This window comes from Apteryx mantelli, chromosome 15 (genome assembly GCF_036417845.1).
Source record: "Apteryx mantelli isolate bAptMan1 chromosome 15, bAptMan1.hap1, whole genome shotgun sequence".
NCBI lineage: Eukaryota > Metazoa > Chordata > Aves > Apterygiformes > Apterygidae > Apteryx > Apteryx mantelli.
This window is the reverse complement of record NC_089992.1, coordinates 18,140,177-18,168,026: the sequence shown is the minus strand read 5'-3', so window position 1 is coordinate 18,168,026 and position 27,850 is coordinate 18,140,177. Positions and strand designations below refer to the sequence as shown.

The 27,850-nt window shown below is 41.2% G+C and overlaps 1 protein-coding gene across 1 annotated transcript in view; it reads left to right on the top strand.

The window, feature by feature from the left end:
* The window catches only part of THSD4 (thrombospondin type 1 domain containing 4), a 414,956-nt gene that overhangs the window by 73,903 nt on the left and 313,203 nt on the right, over positions 1 to 27,850 (top strand). The window contains exon 6 of the mRNA XM_067305466.1: positions 21,370 to 21,472. Within this exon, the coding sequence (XP_067161567.1) occupies positions 21,370 to 21,472 (103 nt within the window). The remainder of the gene's footprint in view (positions 1 to 21,369; positions 21,473 to 27,850) is intronic.

Here is a 27,850-nt window from a genome sequence, read left to right as displayed (position 1 = left end):
ATCAATACAGAGCTCTTGTCAGAAAGCAATTGGTGCATTTGTTTTTTAGCTTAATCACTCTGGTAGCTGAATTTCACAGAGGCACTTTCAACTTCGCAATATATATTTTCCTGGTTTTTACTCATTCAAAAGGTGTAATTACCACTAGTACTTCAGTATGTTGTGTTACTGCAGTAAGCACTGAGCTGTATTTTTTTTCAGTGAGGTTTATTAAGAACTTCTGAGTCTGTTGAATTAGTTGTATGGTGAAGTTTGAAAAGCTTGCATACTGGTTGAGGCTGAATTTGTGTCTATGAAGGGCTGAAGATTCAGACCCTCATTTGTGTCTAGGAAAAATGTGATATAAAAACATTAGGAATCTGAAAGAACCAAAAACAAAACACAAATCAAATGACCCAAACACTTCTTCCCTAATTTCTCAGCCAGCTATGTGTGGTGGTTTGATTTCATCATTGGAAATGTCTGAGGAGTTACCTTTTTTTATTCTTAAAGAATGTAAATGGAATTCGTATGTCACAGAAGAGAGGAAGGGAGAAAAACATTCACAGTATCTGATCACTTCATCAGTTCTGAGCAGCAGTGTTAGCACTTCAAAATATTGTGGTAGTGATTCAGAAACTTCATTCTGTTGCTTGTTGAAGTGAATCAATTTTTTTTTTCCACAGTAAAACATGAGTGCAGAATGATTTAGGTGCATAGCCTTGTTATTATTCAAAAATAATGTCTATGTTAAGTTTTAAAGAGGAAACTAAGCAATGAAAGGAAAATTGCAAGTTCAGAATTTCAACTATCTAAAGTCAGATTGTTGCATTCCTGACATATTTGTAGATGTGTTTAATAGTGTACTGTAAATTTGAGTAGTTGTCATTTATCAATGTACACAAGCGTTGTGTATTTTAAAACATTCCGATGTGTCTTTGTTTTTTTGTCAATTCATATTGACAGAAGTCTTTGTCTGAAATTCTGGTGCATGATTATTCAATACTACTGTTATAGGTAAATGTGACAAATTGACAACCACTCGGGCCGGGTTGCATAAATTCCAATTTAATAATTGAGCAAGTCACAAGTAAGCAAAACAGCGCTGGGCGGCCGGGGGGGAGTCTCCTGCTCCACCAACGGCGCGCACAACCCCCCCTCACAGTCTCCTTATATGCGATTCCAGTTCCGGGTATACGGGGCACCTCCTGTAACTTCTGCGGTTGCGCCGGCTGTTGCTAGGGGGTCTTCTTCAGCCCTCTGGTGGTCGTGGGGATGAAGGCTGGAGTCTTCCTCTGCATTGTGTGCCATATTAGCCTATCTGAACTAACATTGCTGCTTCGCTAGCTCAGCTCAATTTTCTCAGGCGGAGTACATGCCCCCCACCACAGGCTGTAGGATGTTCCCACAGATGTTCCCAAGGCTGTTTCTCACTGATGTAACAAATTAGTACATACCACAATACAAGATGTTCCCAAGGCTGTTTCTCACTTTGATGCAACAAATTAGCACATATCACAATCCCCCCTTTTTGTTTTGGTCCCTTTTAATTTGTTCATCAAATCGAGCAACAGCCTCCTGTGCCAGGGAGAGCATAGGGTTATGCTTACTCTCATCTTCATTGAGTTGTTCATATTGACTTTTTATCAACAGTAGGTGGGCAGCTTCGAGTCTGCTTTTTGCTAAGTTAATTATTTTATTTACTATACACGGCCCAAAGGTCAACACAAGTACTAGTAAAGCTAATGGACCCGCTATTGCAGACAATAAGGTTGTTAGCCAGGGAGAACGACTGAACCATGATTCATACCACCCTTGCTGGGCTTCTCTTTCCTTTTTACGTTTTTCAAGGCCTTCTCTCAATTTTGCCATAGTATCCCTGACAACTCCTGTATGATCCGTGTAAAAACAACATTCTTCTCCTAGGGCTGCACACAATCCTCCCTGTTGCAAAAATAAGAGGTCCATCCCTCTTCTGTTCTGTAACACTACTTCTGATAGCGATGTCAACGACTTTTCTAAAGCTGTAATGGATTTTTCTATTCGTTCTAAGTCCTCATCCACAGCTGCCCATAGAGTGCTAAGGCTCTGCTGTTGCATCACTAAGGAGGAAATTCCGGTTCCCGCTCCCACTGCCCCAAGACCCAGTAAGGTGGCTATAGTAATTGCGGTGAATGGTTCCCTCTTTACTCGGACCGGGTGAGGGGTGTCCCAATGATCGTACATCACATTTTCTGGATGGTACAAGATCCTTGGAACTACTTCCACTTGTATACAATATTCTGGGGACCCACTGAGTACCTTTAGGGAGACACAGGGAGTTAGGCCCGTTTTTGAGCATACCCACCTAGTTCCTTTGGTGGGAATAATCCATCCATTTTCGGAGGTGTAGGTTTGCAATGTTATAGACCCACACAGCTTTCTTTTTGATTTTGGTACTTTGCCAATACACATTCCCATTCCCGTAACTTGTTCCATGGTCAACCCCTTCTTCTTATCTTCCCATTGACAATGTGAGTCGAAATCATTGCTTAAGGTATATGTCATATTTACTCCTATTGCTTCATAAAAAGGGGGTCTTATGTCGTAGCATAACCAGCAATGGGTAGTTATACTAGGGGTTGTAGCATTTAATACTTTGTAGGTTGCTTGCACAACCTTCCACAGGGGATTGTCTACCCTCTCTGTGGCTTTACTTTTTGAGATCACAACAGTATCTCTCAGGGTGGGGTGGTTCATAGGAATACTTGTCGGATTCATGATTGCCCTCGTTGGTTTGATTCTTGATTCCACCCTTTTAACAACTAGATTCGGCCCTATCGCTTGAGGAGTAGGTCGCACACTTTCTTTCTTTATGGTAAATAATCCTCCCCTATCGGTCCCGGGTTCCCAGTACCGGACCCCCCAGGTCTTTCCCAAAAACCATCCTGGGTCCTCCGGGCGGGTAATGTTTATCATCAGGTGCTTACAGTTACCCTGATTGCCAAAAGCCGAATAAGGGCACGAACCTGTACTGGACCTCCCATTGGAAGGTGTACAGCCATAAGGTCCCCACTGGACTTTAATAAACTTATCTGACCCTGCTCCTGGGGCCCAATCCGAGGCTATAGTTTCACACCCCCAATAAGCACAATAATAGGAGTTTGGACAATTACAATACCCCCGCCCAGGATTAGAACTAGGACAAAAGTAAAACCCCATGTGATCTAGACATGGTTCAATAGGTGCCAACTCACACAAGGTAGCTGTGAATGTAGGACTCCCAGGTACACTTCGTACTTGGATCGCTGTTTGATCCTCCCACCTTATTAATGTCCACTTAAAGGGTTGGTGTACATTATGTTCCCCTTTGATTCATCTTCCTAATAAGCCTAGCACAATCATCTTCCAGAGGAGTAGTGGACCCATGGCTTGGTTAACGGATACTTTACAAACCCTTAATGCCTTGGAGGGGCGATCCGTGATGCCAGGTGTCTCTGGGACTTTAAAGAGTCTGGGTCTTATAACTTAAGGTATTCCTGCTCAGGAGGTGGCTTGTCGGCCTCGATCCCCACAGTTTCTATACGTCTCTGTCTCCTCTGCCTACTCTTTTGCTCAGAGCAGCAGGGTGTACCGTCTTCTCGACAGCAGCCGTATTCTTCAGGGGAACCTCCTTTATGTGCCTTTCTGATTTGAAAGGCTTCCCAGTTTTTCGAGAGAGACACCCAACATACGGCACAGTCCACCTACAATTGGTGTTTTTAATTTTAGCCTTATGTGATCGGGGTGGTTGGCATGGGTACAACCTTTCTCAGGTTGTACTCCTTTAACAAAGGCTTCCCACCATTCTACCGATCTTTTCTTATGATCTTTTAATGTCCAATAAGTCAATTTTGTCGTAACAAGGGCGGCAAATGCCGCTAGGGAGATACCCGTACTAACAATGAGTCCACTATTTCCCTTTACAAACCCTACATGCATAACACACAAAGGGATAACAAATACAATGTGGGGTTATAACAAATACTATGTTAGGTTTTACAAAATGTGGTCTCACTTATCGAGGATTCCAGGTTTCTTCTTAAAGGTTACTTTTAAATTGTCCGGATTTCCAAAGGCTTCCCACGATGATTCTGAAATCGGTCCTTTAATTCTGCTAGCGTGTGTCCATCCTCGCTCTGCGGTACGAATAGCAGTGTCTGTGGTAAGTGAGACAAGAAAAGGTCCCTCCCAGCGGGGAGTCAAGGACGAGTCTAGCCAGGTTTTTAATTAAAACCTTGTCTCCAGGGTTAACTCGGTGAATGGCTACATCTAGTGGAGGTCTCTGTTTGGCAGAGCTGAGGTGGGGCCCCAGCTCCAAGCACCAGACTAAAGCAGAGGAAGACAGCGAGCCGCCTCGGCAGGTGGAGCAGCACAGGCGGTGCTGGGCTGGGGGAGGCACCGTCACCCCACTACCTGCCTGCTGGGGGGGGCCTGGGGCTGCTGCCACCGCTGGCCAGGGCAGCAGCGTCTCCAGCGGGGAGAAGGGGGAAGCCTGCACCCCACTTCTCGCAGTGCCTGCTGGGACCCCAAGCAGAGTGCTCAGCCCAGGAGCAGCCGGGATCTCATCCTGCCTTCCCGGGGCGGTGTAGGGGCTGATGCGGGCAGGGGGCTCCTTGCCAGGGCGGGGGCTGTCTCATCGCTCTGTGCCTGGAGCCGCACATGGGGCAGACAGGCTCTTCAGCCAACACACGGAGTATGGGGTGGGGGTATTATGGGGAGACATACAAGGCTCCAGTAACCTTTGATTTATTAGCCTCTGGATTACTGGTCGGAGTCCTTGCCTCCCTTCCTGTGACATTGGATATTGCTTGTCTCTAACAGGGATTTCTGGATTTCGTATACTCACTTCAAAGGGAGCAATATCTAGTTTCCCTACTGATTCTGGGGTATACCAAACTTCAGGGTTGATTTTGGCCTCATCTTCAATAGTAAGGGTGCATAATTTTATAACTAATTCTTGATTCTCTACTTCTAAATTGATTCCTAATTCAACCATCATATCTCAGCTCAGTAAATTATATTCAGCTTCGGGAACTAATAAAAAGGATCCAACACTTAATTGAGATTCTGATTCTATTTCCACATTTTTAATTACTGGGACCTTAAAGGGTTCTCCCTTAGCTCCTATCACTTGTAATTTCTCTGGGGATGGTTTACACCCCCAGGGTACCGTTTGGACAGTAGATCTTTCTGCCCCAGAATCCACAAGGAATTCTACTTCTTGTCGCTGGGGACCCAATTTCAGTTTTATCAAGGGCTCGGTTCCTTTATGAGTCCCCAGCAGATAGAGCCCCTGACCCCCCTAATCTTGGAACATTTGCTCATCCTGCATTCGCTTCTTACAATTCCTCTTCAGATGCCCTTTTTTCTGGCAATAAAAACACTCAACCTGCCTCAAGTCCCTCGTCACAACTTCTCTGGGTTGTCCTTCTTGGTGAAGTGACTTTCTCTTAGGTCTGTTATACGACCTAGGGGGTTGCGCCTGAATTCCTCTCTGCCCTTCTCGGACTGCTGCCACCATAATCTTTGCCTGCCGGCGATGGGTTTCCTCTTCCCTCCGCACATGCACTTTCTGAGCTTCCCTCAGCAATTCGTCCAGCCCCCTATCCTGCCAATTATCTAACTTCTCTAGCTTTCTTCTGATATCTGGAAAGGCCTTTGCTACAAACTGTGTTTTCAATAGAGCCTGTCCCACAGGGGTACTGGGGTCTACCCTGGAATAAAGTTGCAGATTTTTTCTAAGTCTTTCGAGCCATTCTGTTGGTGTCTCATCCTTCTTTTGTTGTTCCATGAAGGCCTTATTAATATTTTGCCCCCTGGGAACAGATTCCCTGATTCCCTGAACTATTATGGTTCTCAAATCGGACATATGTGTCCAATGCTCAGCATTCTGATTGTCCCAGTCCGGCCGTTGGGTGGGCCATTTAATATCTGCTGCGGGACCTTGTTGGTGTTGTTGATCCCAAATCCGCATCCCAGCCCTACAGATCATTTCCCTTTCTTCCACTGTAAATAATATGCTTAAGATGGATTGTAATTCCTCCCATGTATAAAGGCTTGGACCTAAAAACTGATCTAATTTTCAGCCACCCCTAAAGGCTCTTCTAATAAATTCCCCATTTCTTTCTTAAAATCCCGTACGTCCCCTGAACTCAGGGGCATAGACACAAATCCCATCCCTGGCTGCGGTCCTCCCGTGGGGAGTTCTCGCAAGGGGTACAGCTGATCAGATCGCCCACCTCCCCTCGTTTGACTCCTCATGACCCTTCGGGTTTCTTCTGGGGAACTAGGAGGGTCTAGATCCCAGTCTGGGGTCGTTGGAGAGGGGCTACGAGGAGGGGCTGGTGTTGGGTTTTGAGCCGGAGCTGAGGGAATACAGGGGGGAGGAGAAACGAAGTTCCTCCAGTATTTTGCTTTTCTTCCTCGGACCTTTCTCTTTCAGGGTAAATATCATGGTCCGAGTATCTGGTCTTATCCATAAACTAGCATACTCACTTTCTTCTGGACTAAAGGGCTCCTTTGAATTCACATATATATTTAGAGTCTGACATATCCAATTTTCAAAAGACCCGTATACTGGCCAATAAAGGTGGTCTCTTCTAATCTGCTTCCCACCCCATACTTGCATGCAGTAATATACCATTTTTTCTCGGCTTTTGCCTTCTCGGGAGGGCCAATCGTTCCAATACTTAATCATTAATCCTAAAGGGCTATCGGGCGGTATATCCGGTAACCGTACCGTAAAGCCCTCTATGGGATCAGAAGACTTGCTCTTTTTCTGTCCCATCTTCCGGAGCACCCACCTCAGTCACTCTCTTTTACAACTCTCTTTCTCTCCGCAGGGGACCGCACTCACACCACCCAAGTCTCTACTGCTAGGACGGTTGTCCCTTCGCAGAGGGCCGCCCAGTTGGCTGTCGGGTGCCCCTTTTCGGTCCCCCGCTACATAAGGATCCCCTCTCCTGGAGGATCCGCAACAAGGACCCCCTCTCCTGGAGGGTCCGCACTCACACCGTCCCCAGTTACACAAGGACCCCCTCTCCTGGAGGGTCCGCGCTAAGGACCCCCTCTCCTGGAGGGTCCGCGCTCACTCCGTTCCCTGGGGACGTCTCACGTGCTCCGGGTATCCCACCCCAACCGAACGGAACCGCATACATATACTCACTCAGTCCTGAGTCTTCGTTCGGATCTTCGTGCACAAAGTTTACGGGGTACTGCAGTTCTTTTGCTTACTTGTCCTGATTTAGGGTTCGGAAATACAGGTTCTGGTAGGGGAACTACCCACTCAGGGGCCATCCGAAAACGGGATGGGGCACCCCCCCTGAGTCAGAGTCCCGAAACCAGGGAAGCCTGTATCCGAGTCACAGCACCAAATTGTTATAGGTAAATGTGACAAATTGACAACCACTCGGGCCGGGTTGCATAAATTCCAATTTAATAATTGAGCAAGTCACAAGTAAGCAAAACAGCGCTGGGCGGCCGGGGGGGAGTCTCCTGCTCCACCAACGGCGCGCACAACCCCCCCTCACAGTCTCCTTATATGCGATTCCAGTTCCGGGTATACGGGGCACCTCCTGTAACTTCTGCGGTTGCGCCGGCTGTTGCTAGGGGGTCTTCTTCAGCCCTCTGGTGGTCGTGGGGATGAAGGCTGGAGTCTTCCTCTGCATTGTGTGCCATATTAGCCTATCTGAACTAACATTGCTGCTTCGCTAGCTCAGCTCAATTTTCTCAGGCGGAGTACATGCCCCCCACCACAGGCTGTAGGATGTTCCCACAGATGTTCCCAAGGCTGTTTCTCACTGATGTAACAAATTAGTACATACCACAATACAAGATGTTCCCAAGGCTGTTTCTCACTTTGATGCAACAAATTAGCACATATCACACTACTATAATTTGAACAAGAAATTTGCTTTTTATTCATGTGTTAGTTTAATTGCATCCAGGTTTTAGAAGCAGAAGAAGCTGCAGATGTCTGGCAGCTTTTTCAAGGGAAATCCCTTGAATTAATTTATACACAACTTTTTTTTTTCCCCCTGAAATTAAACTTTTATGGACATTTGGTAACTATTCCCATTAATTAGAGGGATAGAAAACACCTCCTGTCATATGTCACCGTGTGTATACATGAAAGGAGTAATTTTTTCCTGGCATTTTTAGTAGATTAGTCCAGTCTTGCTGATAACAATGAGCAAGTCTAAGGTGTGTTTGAAAGCCAGATAGCGAGAAGATAATGTGAATTACACTAATACAGGATCTTGCAGCACAGGCACCCACCAGTACGCTCCCAGTTCTCTCTCTGAGTGGAGGAAGTACAAAGTACAGGAGAAGCTGCTGAAATTAAGCTAAGAGTACATCAGGAGAAGGTGATCTGCTAGCAACACTGTTGCTAGGGTTTTTAGTTTTGATTTCTGCTGTTTTTAAGCAGATCTTGGAACCTGTGAACTGCAAATGGTTAAAACATGCTGAAAGTTAAGAAATGTGACTGTAAGATTGCCGCTAGCAAAGAGGTGTTTCCTTGCCTAACCAAGGAAGAGTTGCATTGAAGGATGGTAGCCCAAAGCCTCTCCCCAGAAGGACTGGAAGTGGGAAGCTGTCACTCTGTGCTCTGTGGTGACCAGAACGGCTCAATAAGGCCTTCTCACAGGAAACATTAAGAGCCAGCTGCCTACAGAACAGTGCAAAACCCAGAAATAATTAAAGCAGTGGTGAAATTGAGGTGTGTGGGGGAGAGAGGCTGTGGTGCTTTGTCTCTGCTTTGCTAGTGCGTCAGCCAAGTGTGCTCTGTGTTTGTCCAGAAATAACACCTCTGAGGGCAACACATTGCACGTGTAGCAACATGCAAGCATAGTTAGTAAGAGAGTTTCTTTCTACTGACTGGTTGGGAATGCTGTTGATCTTCATATTTTTGACTTCCAGCTGTGGAAGAGCCAATCCTGTATTTCTGATACGTTTTGAGGGAAGAGTGCCAATGCATTGGGTGAGCCATAGCCGTGTCAGTGCAGCGTTAGCAAGGCAATGGTTGGTTGGGGGGAAGGAAGCCAGGGAAACGTCCCTTGCCGCTGCCAGCCACCTCTCTTCTGTTCTCAGCATCAACTTTCAGTAACTTCCCAGCCAAGCAAGATACTGTTTTCTTTTTCTGTGTTTCTGTTGTTTGCATTATCATTTGCTAAAGACAGCAAGCATACTAAGTATCTTGACCTGCTGTTTTGAGACATTTGGGTCACTTTTTGATGACAATTTTCTGTGGTGGTGCACAGTTTTACTCTGAGCAGTGAAATATCAAAAGGACACCTTTAAGGTGACAAAGCCAAACCTGGAAAGGCTTAGAAATTTCAGAAAACTAGAGTTTTATGTACAATCTTATGGTAACTCTTGTGTGTTACAAAAATTATTTAGTTGCCTAATCATGTATTATTTTACCCCAGGGTTCCTGCATAAAACAGCAACTCATTTATTAGTGATACACTACTCAATGTTACTCAGTTACTACGACACTCTGTTACTCATTCTGTGGCTCCCTGCCTTAAAATCGTGCATTGCTAAAGACAAGGAAAAGTAACTTCTGTAGGGACCAGTCATTGATATTATCATTGTAGTGTTTGATTTAACCTTCACAAAGCTGCTGTGCAATGGCAGGATGTAATTCCTGTTGTAAGAAAGGGAGTTCAGATATGGAAGAATGAGGTTTAAAAAAGTATTCAATAATTTTAATACCCAGTGTTGAGTGACTAGAACTGGCGTTTTTCCAATGTTTAATACCATATTTATTATTTGACAATAGCCAAAGCAAAATTTACATTGACCAAAACTGTAATTACAAGATGGCAGCTCCTCTGCAGATCGGATCCAGAGGTTTTTGGTCAGACACCCAAAATGGAAAGTGCACAGTTATTCATGAGCCGATAAAGGATTGGATTAAGTTAATTGCACCATGCATGATTCCCACCCATCCACCTGCCCCCACCAAAACTGGTATAGTACCCAGTCCCAGAAACCTGAGACCATCCTTCCTGTTCTTCATTCTGTACATCCAGTGCATACCTACTAGCTTCTGCAGTAAATGAGACAGAGATTATATAAATAAGTCTTCTCACTAAACATTCCTGATTCATCCCCAGAGTAAGTCTATCCTGCAGACCGAATGAGTCATAGGTCATATAGAACGAAAAAATGCAATCATACAATTGAGAATGGACCTCATAGGCACAGAGCGCCAAATTAAATAGTAATTGCATGCAAAATCTCAGTTCTCATGTCTTCTAAGTTTAGTTTAAGCATTCTTTTAATGTCCTTTGACTTACTGTATATAACATTCTAGTTTTAAAACAAAACAAAAAGCCTTCAAAACCCAAATCCCATCATGTGATATATCGGTATTCACATGACTCATCAGGCTGTTGCAACTGAGCCAATGGACTAACCAGTAGGAGGAATTCACCCGCTACTCGAACTGCAGGGGAATGGAAATGCTTTGCTGGGATTTTAATAGGTTTTGCTCACCACAGGTGTTTCTGCCATTCCTCCAAATATGACCCATCTCTGCTCCCTTGCCTTCCAGCAGAAGCTCTACCTTTGTGTTTTCTTGCTCAGTTATGCTTTTCACTCTCAGTGCCTTGTCTGGTATTCCATCTCTTCTTCCATTTCTTCCACCTTCAGTCCCTCCTCCTTCTGCTTAAGTTCCCTGTCTTCTCTGCCTCCAATTTCACTTTCTTCTTCTCAGTACCTTTGTCAGCAGTCTTGCTCATCCAGACTCCTCTGGAGCCTGAAAACAGAAGAGACAGATGTCCTGTTTTCATTTCCAGGGCATGCCCCTAACTCAGACCTCAAGAGCACATACCAATTATTACTGGAAAACTTCTCTTTCTTTTAGCCTCAGATTTGAGACAGACTTCTTGTAAACAGGTTGTTCCAGTAGTTTAGCTGCAAAACTTTAACAAGGTTTTTCTGAACATATGCAAAGTACGTTTATCAGTATTTTTTCAAAAGCTTGTGGTCTGGCTATGTTTGGATAGATTTCCATACAAAAGGCGAAAGATGCATTCTTGACAAAAAACACTTTTCTTGCTGACTTCAATTCACTCATTAAAAGGAGACACGCTTACATTTTGGGTGTAAAAAAAATTATCAGAATATTTGAAACATGGAAAAAAATAAAACACTCCTCCCCTCTTATCTTTCTTTAGACTTATCCTTGGAGGAAATACTTTGGTCAAAAATGATATTAAGACAGACACCAGGAGTGGGAGATTTTAGTCTGAATGGTTAAAGTTTGACAAACTTTAGTAAATAGAATAGTAGATAGATGGTGCTACAAGCTGTAGCTATACCAGGGCATTATAAAATCTGTTAAATGTATCTGCTTGTTAGTTTAATGTGCCTTTTTTTAAAGAAGTATTACCTGGGAAGAAAGAATATTTTGCAGAAGCTAAGTGTGTGTTGTATCAGAAACTGTTTGTGAATGTGATTTCTGATGGAAACGAGCTCCAAAATATGAATAGTGCTGTAATTTCTGCAAAAAATGACTGAGATTCTAGGAGCCAAGTGTAAGCTACAGTTATGGTGTTCTGCAACTGTTCACTGTGTGTGGAAGATGTGTTCCATATTTAGGTCCATTAAGGGTCTTTTTTAAAATTTTGTTTCTAATTCACGGTCAGTAGTACATGTTCCCTTTTAGAACAAAATGCATGCTCACAACAGATTTACCAGAATTCACCCTAGACACAGGAACTGTACGTTTGTGCCTCACATAAAGCTGCATAAACATATCAAGATTTTTTTCATTCCTATATTTCTATTGCCCAGCCTTCAGTTAAAGTAGGGATCCCCCACTAATAACACTGTGCTTATTTGCCGTAATAAGAATTTTTAATTAAAACTTGGAATATGGTGTTAAGATAAATCAGAAACTTCCCTGAAGTTTTAGTCCTGCTGCTGGATCCATTCAGGTAGTCCCTCCTCCCTCACAGAGGCCAGTCATTTAAATGGAATGCATACAATTGAATTGCCATATATTTCTATTTTCTATATTTCATATAGAAAACTCTAGTAGAGGATTATTCCCACATACTTATGATGCTGGTAGAATAAAATAATAAAATAATGAAACCTACCCAACATATAGGCTATACCCTAGAAAAAGAGGCTACTCTAACAATGGTCTTTAAAAATGAAATAAAATATTGCTGAAAATTCTAGTGGAGGTTATATTAAACTGGCATAAATTTCCATAAAATATAGAGACAAAATATATCACCTCTGCCTTCTCCAACTCTTATTTCAATGGGCTTGCATCAAATATGAGTTTGTCTCAAGGTCTTTCAAAGCTGGCATTGGTACCTTTTTAAGAGGATTTTGGAGTGACTGATTTTTCTAGTATAAAGAATACTATTTTATAAAAATTCTGAGAGCAGTTGTTTTTTTTTAGCTATTATTGTTATTATTTAACAATTATATTAAAGCAGCTATTCTAGGTACATAAATCTCTCATTTTCTGGTGAGGACTACAGAAGTACTCCCTATTTCTATGTTGTACTGGAAAAATGCAGACAGATGAGACCCTAAATCGGCGGCAAGGCTGAACGCTCCCCTGTTGAGGCATTCTTCAGACTCTGAGCCAGCTTTTGTCAAATGGAAATAACTTTTCATTGATTTCCCATTAAATGAGGCAGTAGCGTGCGGTTTAAGCACTATGAACATTATATAGCATTTCTATAAATAGATATTTGGATGGAAGAATTTTTGTATTTGGTGGATTTTTTTTATGCAACATATTTGTATAAAAGATGATACCACCGTTGAGCCTGAGAGTAGCCATTGTGTAATGCAGTTAAGATGTTTGTTGCAAATGCCAAGTTTTTGATGCTTGATTGGGATCATCTAAAGACTATTCTGTGTGCACTCCAGTCTCAGTACTGAAGCTCCTCTTCACTCAGGGAATTGGGCACTAAAATAAATTTGGGACATTGTAAAATAATAACTGCTTTTTGAAAAAAAAAATGCTTTGGAATGAGGTGATAGTCATCTGGTCTTTCACTGAATCAAAGAAAGTCTAGCCAGCAGTCAGTGGGCTAGATCACTGGCAGGTGTGAATAGGCGTAGCTCTGACTTCGATAGCATACTTGCGTATCACTTTACACCAGATGATGTTCTGTTCCAGAATGGTCTGTTTTTTGTTTTTTGTTTCCTTTTTTTTTCCCCGTTTTCTAATTGTTAAACATAGATGTTGTAAAAACCAGTTTTTGTTTCTCAATTTATTTTTAGCCTTTTGGAATAACATTTGTAAAACTTTAGATCAGAAATATGATTTCCTTAAAATGGAGATACTAGGTGCAACTGAGGAACTGTACTATTAATTTTCCTACTACAACTCTTTGGTGAGCCCCTCCTAAGCTCGTGTTGCCAAGCATTTCCTGGCATGCACATTAAATCAGTATGGATACTTTGTGGGGTGGATGAGTGGCTAAAATTAATTTTATTTAAAACTGAGGCTGAACTTGAATCCTTTCCAAGTTCTTGAAAATCTAAAATAAAATCAGTTATTTCAGTCTAATCAGATGGATTTGTCAGTGAGAATTAAAGAAAAAACCCCCACAGGCCTGTAAATTAAGCAAAAATGCTTATTTTTTCATCTGTTTGGTTGAATTTTCTTCCCCATTATTAGACATAGTGTTTAAAGCTGTAAAGTGCTATTGAAGAGGGAAAAAAAGGTAAAGCACTAATAGACACACTTGCTGCATTATGCATTAATGTATTATCTGTATTAATGTCTGATACATTGCAAAGTTAATAAAGACTAGGTTCAGATAACACTTCAAAGACTTTCTAGGTATATTCAGAGAACTTTTCTGTCATGCAAAGCTGAAATCAATAATGGAAAAAAAAATTTAAGTTCCGACTGCACTCCTAAAAATGCTGGAGTCATTCACTCACTGTAGCCATTAGCCATATTGTATTCATGCGTCCAACAGTCATGTTCTGTTAATTTTATTTTAGTTAGAAAGAATGCAAAAACCTTAATGGAATTGGCAGATGGAGAAAGAAAAGGAAAGATAAGTTAACGACAAAGCAATGGTGAAGGAATTACCTGTTAAAACTAAACATATGCACATCAGCACAGCGGGGTGAGATGCACTCAGTGGATTTTAGAAGTATTCGTGAAGGCAGTTGTTGAACCTCTAAGAACATGCAAACAATATATATGTTTGGAACTGAAAGAGGTGATTTCAGAGTCAAATATAAGTTATGTAGCGATGTTTTCAAAAAGGAAGGCAAGACCTTTCAAAAATAGAAACTTCCTAATTTGACTTCTGTATCAAGTAAGGTATTGCAATATATATAAAAAGCAGGACTGTGAATGTGGGGACCTAGTAGATTAAACGGGAGGTGATGCCAAAGAGAATCTATAGACATTTTGGCTACATGTATGAATTTGATGGATAAACCCACTGCAGTTGTTTGAGAATAGCTAGATTTCAGTTGGTGTTTTGATACAGTGCTGCATGGTCATGTAAACAAATGGAGAATAACCACTGCAGCAAGAAGTGTTGGGGAACCATCCTGTTTTAAGCCTGAAGTAATATTTTCTGCAAAAACTTCTTCGCTGAAAAATGTTTGGTGCTGAGAAAAACTCATGTGCTGGCTCAGATGAATCTGGAGAGCAGTTTTGGCTGAATAAGAAAAATGAAGGAAATTTTGTGGAAATGTCTAAATGAATGGACTGGTATTAAGTTAATATTTGGAGTTGGGGAGGTTTTATGAAGTGGGAGCACAAGTCGCATCAATTTGGCAGAGGTTCCTCGGTTTCTCGTACCTGAAAGTCATCATATGAAAGTGTGAGGTAAGAGCGGTTGCCTAGCTTGCAGCAGTGGGAGACAGCACGTGCCTCGGTGAGGGCAGGCGCCCTGCATTCAGCTCTGCTGTACGAGCTTCCTTACATGAGCTCCCTCCAGCTGGATGGAGTTTGGGCAGAGGTGCAGTGATCTTATCCTGTGAGCACATCTCGGGTCTTTTCCATCTCTGACATAGAGCAGCCCTCTGGAAGCAGCAAGGGAGAAGTGAAAGGCAGCTGGTACCTTGTACGATCTGCTCTGCCTCACTTCAACATCTCTCTGCTTCATAGAGAAAGTTGGTAGTTTGACGATTGCCATTACTAGGTTTAAGCATCTCCACTGCAGTAGGCACGTAGGCGCAAATTCATTGCTTGAGGCAGCGCTGAGGTTTAGGTTTACAGCTGCTCGATCTTCCTAAATGCGTCCAGATACCGCTGCATTCACAGATGTTAATTTTCATTCCACGTCAAGCTAGACATTTATAGTGTACTGTCTGGGGTCATGGGCTGTAATTAGAGCTGACTAGCACTATTTTTATTGAATAGCTGTTCTTCATATAATTTAAAAAATTTTGCATTTTAAAGTTTGTTGCCTGTTTTTGTTTTTCACAAGCATCAATTTCATTTTAGTCTGTCTGATATTTTGAGCCAAAGACTTTTAGACACATTTAATATGCCTTAATTCTTTTTCTAGTTGGCAGACAATTATGTTCATGTCTAGTTTTCATTTTTAAAAATTAAAACTGTTGGAGGAATAAAAATAGTCTCAAAGTTTTTTAAAAGGATCTGCTGCTGACTTTCAGTGTGTGGTGAACCCAAGTAAGACTGCAATTGGTGTGCATGGTCGTTGGCAATGCAGAGAGAGGTTCCTTACCTGAAAAATTTAATTTTTGAGGCCCAGATTTTGATTTCGGACATGGACATGGAACTTCCATAGACTGCAGGAGGAGCAAGGCACAAGCATGTCAGGGAAGAAGTTCCCTGCAGACATGGTGGATTGTTAGGTAAAGAATTGGATGTGCATATTGCAAGGAAATTCCACTTTTAAGAGATGTTGTTCTCAAAATGAAAGAAGAATCTTCAGATTACACTTTCAGAAATAAGTATTTTAATTATTTTTCTCTGGAGTTGTGCTTATCTTTTGGAATGTAAAAGGATTAATAAGATTAGACAGTGTCACTGCAGAAATGAAATGGGCCTTTAGACAAATGGAGTATAACTACATTACTTAGACTTAATATATAGTAATGTACACACAGAAAATATTAATTATGAATTACGCTTTAGCCTGGAGAATCCAGAGGGACTATGGGGCATTGGAAAAAGAGTTTGCCAGTTACTGTAGGTCATAAGAATGAAACAGTGCCAAAAATCTCGGTCAATGCTTTAAATGCCTTTAGAGGCAGTTTCGGTTTCAAAATGACCTATATATGCTTTTCTGGAAGTGCATTATCTAAGTGCATCTTTGAAGCAATTTTGCTAATGGCAGGCATGCATCCAGTGTGGGTATAGATCAGCTGAGAGAGTAGTAAATTTTCTGGCATTTTGCCAACACTTCATGAATTAACTGAGGAGTCAAAGATTTGTTAAAAAATTCTTTTTCAAGTGGTTTCTAAAAGTTAAAAAGCAAACAGGGCAGTTTGTTTTACAATCTTAGCTGTACTAGCAGCTCATTTTAAGCAAACAGGAATGGTACATGACAAAGAAGTAGTGTGTCACTATATCTTGGAATGCTTTACTTTCATATCCATACCTTGCAGATGAAATGTAGGCATAAATAAGGCTACCGTTTCAGAAATGCTAAGTTTGAGTCAATTGCAGACATGGTGCATTTCAGGAAATTCAGCCTGAGATCCTCAAAAACAAATGGATGCTTCTGAAATATTTCATCTTAAACACTCCCTGCCTCAAGTGCTGTGCTGCTGCTGCTGTGATTTCACATCATGGAAGTACAAGAAGCAGAGTTGGCTGAGACATCAGCTTCATTGAAACAGCCACAGCAAAGTGAAGCAGCGGAAGCTCTGAAAGCCTCTTACGTTGTGTGAAAATGTCTAGCACTTTTAAGGTACTTAGCTGAATAAAGCCCAGCATGACTAATTTACAGCATTGCTTTTTTCTGCCAGCATATTCTAGCTATGAGACATCACCTGAAAACATGCAAAATTATGGGGTCTAGATTCTGTTTCTAATTTTATAGTGTACAGTTGAAAGAATACAAGAAAAGTCTCCCAGCATAAGATACAGTTTTATAGATAATTTATATATGGCTCTACACAACAGAATCTGAGAGTTTTCTTAGTATGTGTATAGTTTTGCTCATTTGGTCTCCACATAGCTGGTTTAAAAAAATAATTTTTTTGACAAACATTTAAAAAAGTCATCCTGTTTTTATATCAAAACCTCTGAAAGACTAGCTCAGTGATTACAAAACAGAATGTTGTTGAGGGGAAAAAAAATTCAAGATCTGTTGTTAACCAAAAAAAAACCAATCCAAAAAACGAAGTTAATTTTTTTTCAAAAATTCTGTCTTCAAATCCCCATCAGGCAACCGGCTGCTGATGCCCTTGTGTCATGGGGGGGAGCCAGGGGAGAGTCGCCCAGTGAGGTTATGTACTTTGATGATGGTCACACCAGGAGCCTCAGGAAGAGTTAGGGAACAGATCCAGATCTTTCAAATCCCAGTCCTGTGGCTTAACCACAGGAACAGTTTTCATCTGTAAGCATGTCTGCTTTTTAAAGTAATATTTATATTAGTTTGCCAGAGAGCCAGGAGAGGTGTTGGGCCTCTCTCATCAGCAGCCACTGCTCTGTCACGGCAGGCAGGCTGATGGAGGGTGAAGCAGAGGCGTGCGCGAGGCCGTCGTGTGGGGCGCAGCCCGCACCGTGGGGCACAGCCCGCGCTGGGGTGACAGCAAACCCCCGCCCTGTCCCCCGCCTCCCTCCAGTGCGTCGCAGCCCCGCGCGAGGGGTGAGACGCAAAGGACGAGCTGGGTAAGGTGCAACCTTTAGCAAATGTAAATAGCTTGCTTTAGCATTGGCTCCTTTTAAATCACAGATGCTGATCGCTGTCCTTGGAGAGTTTTATAGTCAAGCTATAAGTAGTTGTGATAGAAATAATAATTAAAGAAGAGCCTAAAAACTGACTGTACTCTTGGGGAAAAAATCAAAGTAGATGATCTATAGAAAAGCCTTCACTAAAGTCTTACTTTTGATTGTATAAGGGTATGATTTTTTTTGGGGGGGGGGAGTGATAACATTGTGGTTTCTGCCGAAAAGATGCGCTAAAAAAGCCAGAGAGGCCAAGATAGAGAGCATGACACTTTGTTCTTTTGACAAATGTTCAAGGATTTAATTTTCAGGTGGGCTGAGCAGTAGGCTGCCTGAAAATGTCATTTTGTTCAATTGTGCATTAAGAATTTAAGAAGAGTTAATAAGCGATATATGGATGTTAATTAGTATGTTTATAGAGTAGAGGATAGATATCTTAAGCCTTGGTGATTCGTAAACTGTAGTAACTTTGACTGCTTGCACCTTGTAGTTAACTCTTTACTAAATACTATCTTCACTAAAATATTTATATAAAAAAAACCAGAATTAGAATGGTTGTAATCTGTATAAAGAATAAAGCAAAGAATTTTTGCTGGCCAGCTTACTCACTCCAACTTTTACACAAAGTTTTAAGTTGAAATTACATCTTAGTGAAAGAAATGGAGGAAGGACAACTGAATTTTTCGTAGCATTGTGCTGGGACTTTTAAAAGTCGCAGGGAAGTTGTTGAGCTAGTCTTTTTTTCATCTAGTTCAGACTTGTTCCATACAGTGTATTTACTGTTTTTCAGTCTTTTGTCCTGCTTTAAAATAATGGGACCTCCGTCCTGTGTCAGCTTTCTGTAAGTTTAAAAATAGAGAATGTAGCTATATAAAAACAGTCTTAGAAGGGGAAAAAAGGCACTATTTTTTGGCAACAGCAATGAATATTTTGATCTTTTTATTCATACATTGTCTGCAGTTGGTATGAACAGAGTGTACAGGAAATGGTTTAGGAGCCAGAAACACTGATACACAAGAGCACAAGCTCATGGCTCAGAGAAGGAAAAATAAGAAACAACAAAACTTCACAATAGACTGTCAGAAAACCTGTGCCAAAAAAAAAAAAGAAAGAAAGAAAAGGCAAGTGCATTCTCAAAAGAAACACTTCAGGCTGGGTTCTTTGGTGCAACTTGACATTGTTCTGCTGTAATTTACTGGAATGACCTTAATTTATGCCATTTCAGGTTCTGGCCCTTCACTTTTAGGATACATAGGATGATTAATTTCCGTTAAAAGTTTAAGTCTACTAGCCTTGGTTGGTTGGTTGATGTGGCTGAATTAACTCTTACTGCATTGCTGTGTCCCAGATTTAAGGATCCGTATTTCAGTTGTGGGAATATAGCTTTGATTTGTATTTGGCCCTAGAAAGGCTTTTTGTCCCACCCTTACAATAAAATTTGTTGACTCATGGCTGTATTTTCAGGGAGGCTTTTTTGTTTGCTTTTTTGTGAGGATTTGTTGAGGAAACAATATTTGCATGTACTTGGAGATCTCAGATGGGTGGGCAAACAAAGCACAGATGGCTGTTTGGCCAGAAGTGTTGTTTGTTTTAGAAGACTTGCTCTTCTGATTCTAATAGGAGATCAAGTAGTCTGTGAACCACCTTGTAGGCATATCTTTGGTGCAGTTTACTGCCCACTGGAAAAGACTTGGCTTTGATGTCTCACTCATCCAGCTAGATGCATCTTCACCTATAGAGGGTGGGTACAAAGCAAGAACTCCTCTGGGGAGAACTTCCTCTGGGGCCTTTGGTAGGTTGGCTTTCACTGCAAAGAAGACAAAGATTTCCCCCTATACTAATATGAGAGAAATGACTTGTAGTTGCAGGAGGATCTCTTCTTACTGATTATCTTCTTACTGCATCCTCAAAAACAGTTATTTAACCATGTTGCTTTTATATAATATTGTCTCCAGTTTTTCCTTGAAATCTGTTTCCTTTAGAAAAAAATTGGTTTGCTGTTCTATTCTAGTTCTTTGTGTGATTTCCACTGTTTTTATGTAGTAATAGTGTTTTTAACAGCTGTTTTGATCATCTAAGGCTACCTAAAGAAAATTCATGCGTGACCAGAACTCGTCTATTTTCTCCAAGCATACAGATTGCTCTAATTAAAGCCCTGTTCTCTACAAATCTTGCTCCTCTGTGTGTGTTTCTAGGCAGAGCACACTTTTGCTGTAACTGTGATAGTGTGAGGACACAGGCAGAGCAAAATATTTAGACATTTAACTTGTATTTAGCTTTGGAATCTGTTTCAGATCTGAACAAGACTTGTCTGCCCAAAAGCTTGTATTGCAGTTGACCTAATAAAAGATGTTGACTTTTGCCTGTAAGCCTTGCCTTGCCTCAGTGCATGCATGTGTGCATGGGGGGAAGTGTCTATATAAGGAGGAGTTCTTCTTGTTATGTAGCTTCAAGAACTCTGAAGCTAGCAGCTGAAGGCACAAGTTAAAATACAAAGTAATGTAACTGACTGTAATAGTAGTACATAGAAGTAAAAAAGAAAAAGTTGTAATAGGGTACTGAAGTGTAGGATGAGGCAGGATAAGAAGCTGGTGTGGCCAGCTTTTAATATGTCGTGGAAGCATGTAAGTGTTTCAACTGTGTTAAATTTGAGCCCAGAAGATTAATAATGAAAAATGCAAAGCTACTGTGGAAAGCAAATGCTTCAGCTCTAGTTTATTGAATTTATCTTGAAGTATCTACTTTTTGCTGGGGAAAAAGACAACTCAATAATTAATTTGCTTGTTTTGCAGAACTGTTAACTCCATGAATTCCACAAAGCTGTCTAACACTTTTTTTTCTACAGGCACTTCACCTTTTGATACTATAACTAATAAGTACACTGTTCGTTATGGCAGTGACCCAAGCATACTAGTTTTTCTTGCTCTTCTGTAATGCAAGATCAATATCTTGTACCCATACTAGGCATAATACCAATTTTGTAACACCACAAAGGCACCACCTGTGTGTCTGAGAGGTGTGTTTTGCTAGCGCTACTAAATACCACAAAAGTGCTATTTTGCTTACTATCTTACCTAGTCAAGGAGTTAAGTCTGTTCAGCATCAACATGTTCCTCACAGGTTGCTATCTATGGAATAGGAATGATATGTATGAAGCCACAGAAACAGTCGTTCCACAGACTGAATATAAGGAGATGAATTTGCCGCTAAGTTTGCCACTAAAATTCCTAAAGGAGGATCTTCACAGCAAGACCTTCTTGGCTTAGGGGTATTCTGACAACAGAGAAGAACCAGAATCTCTTCTCCCTCTGCCATGTGTTTCTAATTTTTATCTCTATTAAAGAAAAGGAGTCTCTTGATGTTAACATTGTTCATATGGATTAGAATTTGGCAGTGCCTTCATTGACCTTCTAAAATGAATTTGTAAGAAACCAGTAATGATATTACTGTTGATAAATAATAATTTGAATTTGTGTATTCTATTTCAACAGATGTGTCCTGAAAGCAGCAGAAATATCAGAGAGGTGCAATGTGCATCGTACAATAACAAACCATTTATGGGTCGATTTTATGAATGGGAACCTTTTGCAGAAGGTAAGGGAAGACAACTTTGTTTTGTATTTTTATGCAGACTGTGTTTTGGAAAGAAAAATATGCTTTTTACCCAACAAAAGCCACCAGGATTTGATTACTTGAGTCTTGTTGATCCTTCCCTTTTCATCTGCTGAATTTATTCATGGGAGGACAAGTAAATATCTCACACTGGTATTTCCTAGAGTACACAAGAATGAGCATTTAGCACTTAAGTCCTGTATTGACTGGTATACCTTTTCTCTTGCACTGCTGCAACGGTGTTTGAACTACTACACAGTTAACTATCTTCTCTTTTACCTATTCATTTCTGAGTCTATATCTTTTGATGGCAAAGGTTCAGTATAGCTCCATTTCAGTAAATGGAGTTAAGTTTTTTTTATTTTATTTTTTTATCCTAGCTTAGCATCTGACTCATGATCATGATACATTCAGTTCAGGACTCTCTGCTATCTGTAATTTGTATTTTCTACTGACATGTTCAACAGTTGGGAGGGTGACTGTGGGAAGGGCAGGTATGCTATGGATTTCCCAGCTGCAATTTGAAATGAATGCCCTGGAATATAAAGCAGCAGCTCTAGTAGTGGTCTGCCACCCCTCCAGACTCCTAACCCTTGGAGGACAAAACCTCAGTGAACTGGGGTTGCAGCCTTTCTCTGGAAACATGTTTTGTGGAACAATTATTTATTTATTCATCTTTCTGTCAGCAAGAGCTTGGCCTGCTGCAGGTAAGATCCTCAATTATTTATGAGGTAAATAGCATTTTATTTTTCAAATATGTCTCTGGGCTCAAAGGAGTCTTGTTAATGTCTTATTTTTTAAATTAATGTTAAAAGTTTCTCTTCCACAAAACTTCAAAGAACAAAAAGGATTTAAGCGTACAAAAGTATGTATGCATACTGTGACTAGCTATCTTTATTATTCTGAGGCCATTCTATCTCTTGGAGTGAATCGATGACTGAAAGTTATCCATAGACTCCTTTCCTAGGAGGCTGTGCCATGTGGTCTGTGCTATGTCTCCCACCATATGCAGGCAGAAAGTCTTACCTTGAAAGACAGGATATAGGATCAATCAGGATATAGGCCAATCCACTTATCCTTTCTGGATATGTGTAGAACAAAGCAGAAGGAAGAGAATTTATATGGACTTTCTGTAAGTCTCTCTTGGATGTGGATGTTATTGCCTTCTGAGTAAGTAACTGCATAGAACACAACTCCACACAACTAAATAGCTGTAACAAATTATTCCATGGCTTTTAGTATCTTACAGGCAATGTCTGCAGGGATTTCTCTTTGCAGCAGACTCCATTACAAACAAAGGTTTCAGTTTGTACTATGATTTATCTTTATGTTGACACCCTGCCCCTGTAAGTCCTAAAGCTGATGTAGTGGCAAGTGTTTCCTGATTATGCACCATGATCTGCTCTAAAAGGGAGGCAAAATAAGAGAAATATGGAAATGGAGTAGGAAAATTCCTTTCCTGATGGAGGGATTCCTCTTGCAAGGCTGGGTGTCTCAATAAACTGAGGTCAGGTCTGCCCTGCAGAGTTAGAGCCTGATACTAGGTTTGGAAGTGGGAGTGGTGCAGGCCGGGCAAGTCAGCTGGAAGACAGCACAAACTAATGTCATTGTATAGCTTTTGGGGACCAGTGAGCCCCTTGCTAGGCTGCATTGTGTGGATAGCTCTCTCAGAGCTAGCTGTTGGGTTTCTGTGCCTTGCCTTACCACGCAAAGGCAAAATGCCTATTTTGGAAATGATAAAGATGCTTCCAAAGATGTGTTGAAGGAGGTATTAGAAGTCATTGCTTATATTTTAAGGGACTCTCCCATGATACTCAAGGCATGTTGCAAGTGTGTGAGGTTCCTTTTTTCTGTATGCAGAAATGGGCATTTCCATGTGTTCTTGTAAAGCAGTAAATAGCATGCTCTCGGTAGTTCCTTTAGATGAGCAGCTATGATTCACAGTTGACATTAGCTATTTTTACAGCTAAACTTGAATCAGTGCAGATTCAGGTGGGTTAATATCTGACTCCTGGTTGATGAAATAGTATTTGTTTCTAATGTAGCCGTGCCTCGGTTCTGATTTTAACTGTTGTGGGTGTACTGAAGTGTTGCTGTGCTGTAACTCTTTAACTCAAATTATGAATATTCTGTATTTTTAGTTTGTCATGCTGGGCATTGTGAAGTTGCCCAAAGGGAAGTTTCAGAGCTGTACAACTCTAACACTTTCTATTGAGCATTGAGGCAGGAAGAGGGCTAGATACTCCAGCAGTCATATGACTGGAGACATATTCTCTAGGCAAAATGACTCCTTCTGAAACATGGCCCCAAAGACGCATGATGTATTAGCTCTGATGCATCCCTTTTCAAGCTGCCATTGACAAGGCACAGTCAATGGTGGGCCAGTTCATCCCACCTCCATCTCCTTGCTTCCTACACAGAAGCTTTGACTCTTCTGCCCTGGGCCAGGAAAGATGACGCAGGGGATCTAAAACATGCCACAACCATTTCTTTTTCCCTACCCTGCATTGCACAGTTTGCTCTGTATGTTTATGTTGGATTAATAAGGACAGCTAAACCATGATTTACAGCCTTGTCTTGATGGTGAGTTAAGTATAATTATTATTATTTTTGAAAAATACAGATGTTTTTATTTCTCCCTTTTTCAGTTTGGTGCAGCTGCGTTTCTAATCCCTATTTTATCTGCTACTGCTCCAACAAAAACTTTTGTCTTTATTAAAAAAGCCATATTAAAGGGACTCTAAACCCTGTGAATTTAGAGTATTTAATGAAAAAATCCCTAGTTTGTGTTGGAGAAGCAATAGCTCAAAATGACTTTAAGGGCAGGATTTGAGAGGAAGATCCAGTTGGGACGCAGGGAAAGCATCATAGTGAAATGATAATAAAGCCTGTAAGGAAGTTTAAATCTACAGAAGCAATAAATGTTTGAATCATTCTGATAATTGAACTCTTCAAATTTGAGCTCTTAATTTCAGTTAACTTTTTTAATTGTGGGAAAAAATTCTTAATCTAAAGAAAGTGTTAGATATTTTGATGGACATACTAAAGGAATCTGTTTAAAGGAAAAAACCTTATTAGTTCATTTAAAAAGTATAATTCTATGAAACTCTGATTACAGGAATCTCTGTTAGTGAAGAGCAACTGCATTTATTGAGGGGAGAGGAACACTGAACACTTTTTGTCAGAAATCCTTTGTAAGCCTAAAAATGAAATAAAGTCCTTTCCAGGAAAATCTCTGTCTGATACTTCATCTTTATAAGGACACCTGCATAATCTCCCACATCCAAAATACATTTTGAAATATAATATTTTCAAATCAATGACCCCATCACATCCTCATCAACTGCAGGTTGGTCTTCTTGCTTTGAGTTGCATTTGATAATGACAGTCAGGCTTTTATAATATACAGTATTTTAATACTGAAATACTAACCGTGGGTTTCTGTTACGGTACTGAGAATTAAACCTGTGCTAGGCAGGCGTGGGAGGTGCAGGGCCCATGCGGAGAGCGTGCTGCGGCTCTGCACCGCGCTCTTTGGAGAGGCCGAGCCTTACGGGGGCACTCTGCCTCCTGTGCCCGCCTTGGTAAACCAGCAAGGGGAGCCAGGGGCAGGGCTCCCTCTCCCTCCTGAGCAGATCTAAGAGGACTTCTAAGATCTGGGAGGAGTCATAATTGAGTGTCTATTGTGTAAAACTTGAAATAACTAAAAAAGTGTTCTTCTGGGGCTTTGTTTTTTTCCCCCCCCTCTAAAAGTAGCAATTTACAAGCAGAAAAATAGTGCAAAGTCTGAGCAGCTTCTTCTCAGGGATAATTCCACTTTCTATAAACAAAGAAGAAAGAAAAAGAGAGAAAGACAAAGAAAGAAAAAGAAAGGGAAGAAGAAAGAAAGAAAAAAGAAAAAGTAAGAGAAAGTAGCTAATTTTGCAAATCAGAGCCTGAGAACTGGTGCACTGAAAATCAGACAGGATATGCCCCTAAAAGACACTGAAGCTTTTTTACTTTCCCTTATGGTAAAAGAAATGGAAAATTTTCATGGAAATAATTCTGTTTTCTTTTTTGAATTTTTTTTCATTTAGTTATGTTTGTTATTTTATAGACATTTTAATGCGAATTTTTCTGAAATTCAGACTTGACTGAAAATTTCCTCCAAATGTCTACAACCAGCTCTTTTCTTCAGTGCTTCCCTTTCAGGTGAATGCACTTGTTTGCAGTGTAGTATGCTTGTTTGGCTTGTTGGAGGTCTTGCTGTTTCAAATGTATGTGTTATTTTACATATGCAGCTGTAACTTGTGTTAGAGCTTGCTGAACTCTAGCTAACAAAGGTAATAGGAGTGAAGACGTGGCTAAAGGATCATCACAGAGTGGTGGCTGTACAGATGATTTAGTTCCACTTGGTAGAGTCAAGATTTCTTTGGCTTAAAATACTGTATCAGGCCAGACAAGTTGCTAGGAACAGAGCCATGCTTAGATCTCCAGAGCTGTTTGAACAGTGTGTTGCTGGCAGCTGGCTGTTGGACTGGCAGCCTGCACAGAGTGTAGGGAGCGGCTGTGCACCCTCCTGCTAGCAGACACCCTGGCCTCGGAGTCGGGGAGTTTCACCTCCATGGAATCCGCGAGCCAGCCAGCGTAGGTGAACCTTGGCATGCATGGGGGCCCTGGAAGGCCTGGCAGAGTTCGTTCAGCTCTGCCGCTGCCAGGTTTGGCTTCCTCTTATGACTTTATTTTTCTATTTGATTGCTGAGAGAAAAAAGTAGTGCAGAGCCAATACACCACATTGCTCTTTGGAGCAGGCTTTGAGTGTGGTTGGGTTTCAACTGCAATGAAAATTCCTGTCGCTGATAGCTGCAGCAGTGTATCTGAAACGGTGCTAATGAAACTGCTGCAGTTTCAGTGGAAAAAAATGTGTCTCCAGTCTCCCCCAGTATCACTGTTGCCAAACTTAACTGCTGGTGGGCACTGTGGTGAGTGTCCTAGCATCAGCCAGAGCTGGGGTGGCTGCAGGATCTGTCTGGCCGCGCTGCAGCCCATGGGCCCTGGGTTGGCAGCGCCCTGCAGGGCGTTCAGGCCCTTCCGCTGCCTTCTTGAGCGCTCCTCCAAGCTACACATCCCTTCGTACGGGAGGGCAAGATTTACTGCATCTGCTTGAACTGGATCAGAATCCAGACTTCTCCAGTTTCAACATTTGTATCCCCGGAAGGATATTTAATCTGTACGTTTTTCACATTGGACTTCGTGGTACTCTTTCTCTGAAATAACTTTCATGTCAGCACTCCATCCTGAAGCCTGCACTGCATTCAGAGGAGAACTCACTGTGTGGACAGTAAAAATCCTGTCTGAGCTTACTGTTTTAAAATCCCTTCTAGTAAGCTGACTTCTAGCTATAGATGTTTCCCAGCTATAGTTGTGAAATACATAAACGCTAAAGAAAATTAAATATACAACTCCCACAAGTGTGTAGCAAGTATTGCAACTTTGGGATGTCACGTCAGATAAGAGGCATTTATGGTTTAGACTGGGTTCATTTTTGATATTAGTATGGGGACTAAAGACCAAGGCAAAGCTGCTACATTTATTTATTTGTGTTTGTATTGCTGGATTTGTAACAACAGATTTCTTTGTTTTTAAATGGCAAAAAGAACTTCTCTAGTAGATTGTAAAGCAGTGAACCAATTTAAGAAGTTAAGCTGCTAGGGAAATTCTCCAGTCTGCTGGTAACTGATGCACTGAATGAACTCTGTTTTAATATGATGAATTATAAAATAGAAGAAAAGCCTAACTGATCTTTTAAAAATCAAAATTTGCACCTTTAAAGGTGCAAATAGCGTTAAGCACTTTTGGACACACTGGTCAGAGTGGTGCCATCAGAGAATTGTTATAGAAGTTTAGTTAAAAGGACCATGCGGGCACGACCTACAGATCCTCAGCAGCAAGCTGCAGCCATGGCATAGTTCTGTGGATGCCTTAGGGCTTGGGAGGTGCTGGGAGCGTAGGCTAGTCTGCTAAATGTGTCCAGTGTTTAAACTATTACCAGTCTATGTCTTCAGGTGCAATGGTTCTGTGACACAAGCCTGATCTACCTTTTCTGCCACAGCAACTAATTAACAGAGCATCTATCGTTCATTAACTTTGATACAGGTAGAGCTTTAGTTTATTGCCTCTGTACAGGAAAAAGCATGGGGCATTGTGCCTGGAAGCTGTATGACTGAATAGAATGGTATTCTTTTTAAAAGTTGTACGTTGTGCTTCTAACAGAGCAGGGATTACATTGTACTTGCAGATTTTTCCATAGCTTCCTCCTGATTCTTTATTTCAGAGAGTGTAATACTTCCTCTGAGTTCTAAAAATTGAGTTTTTAATTAG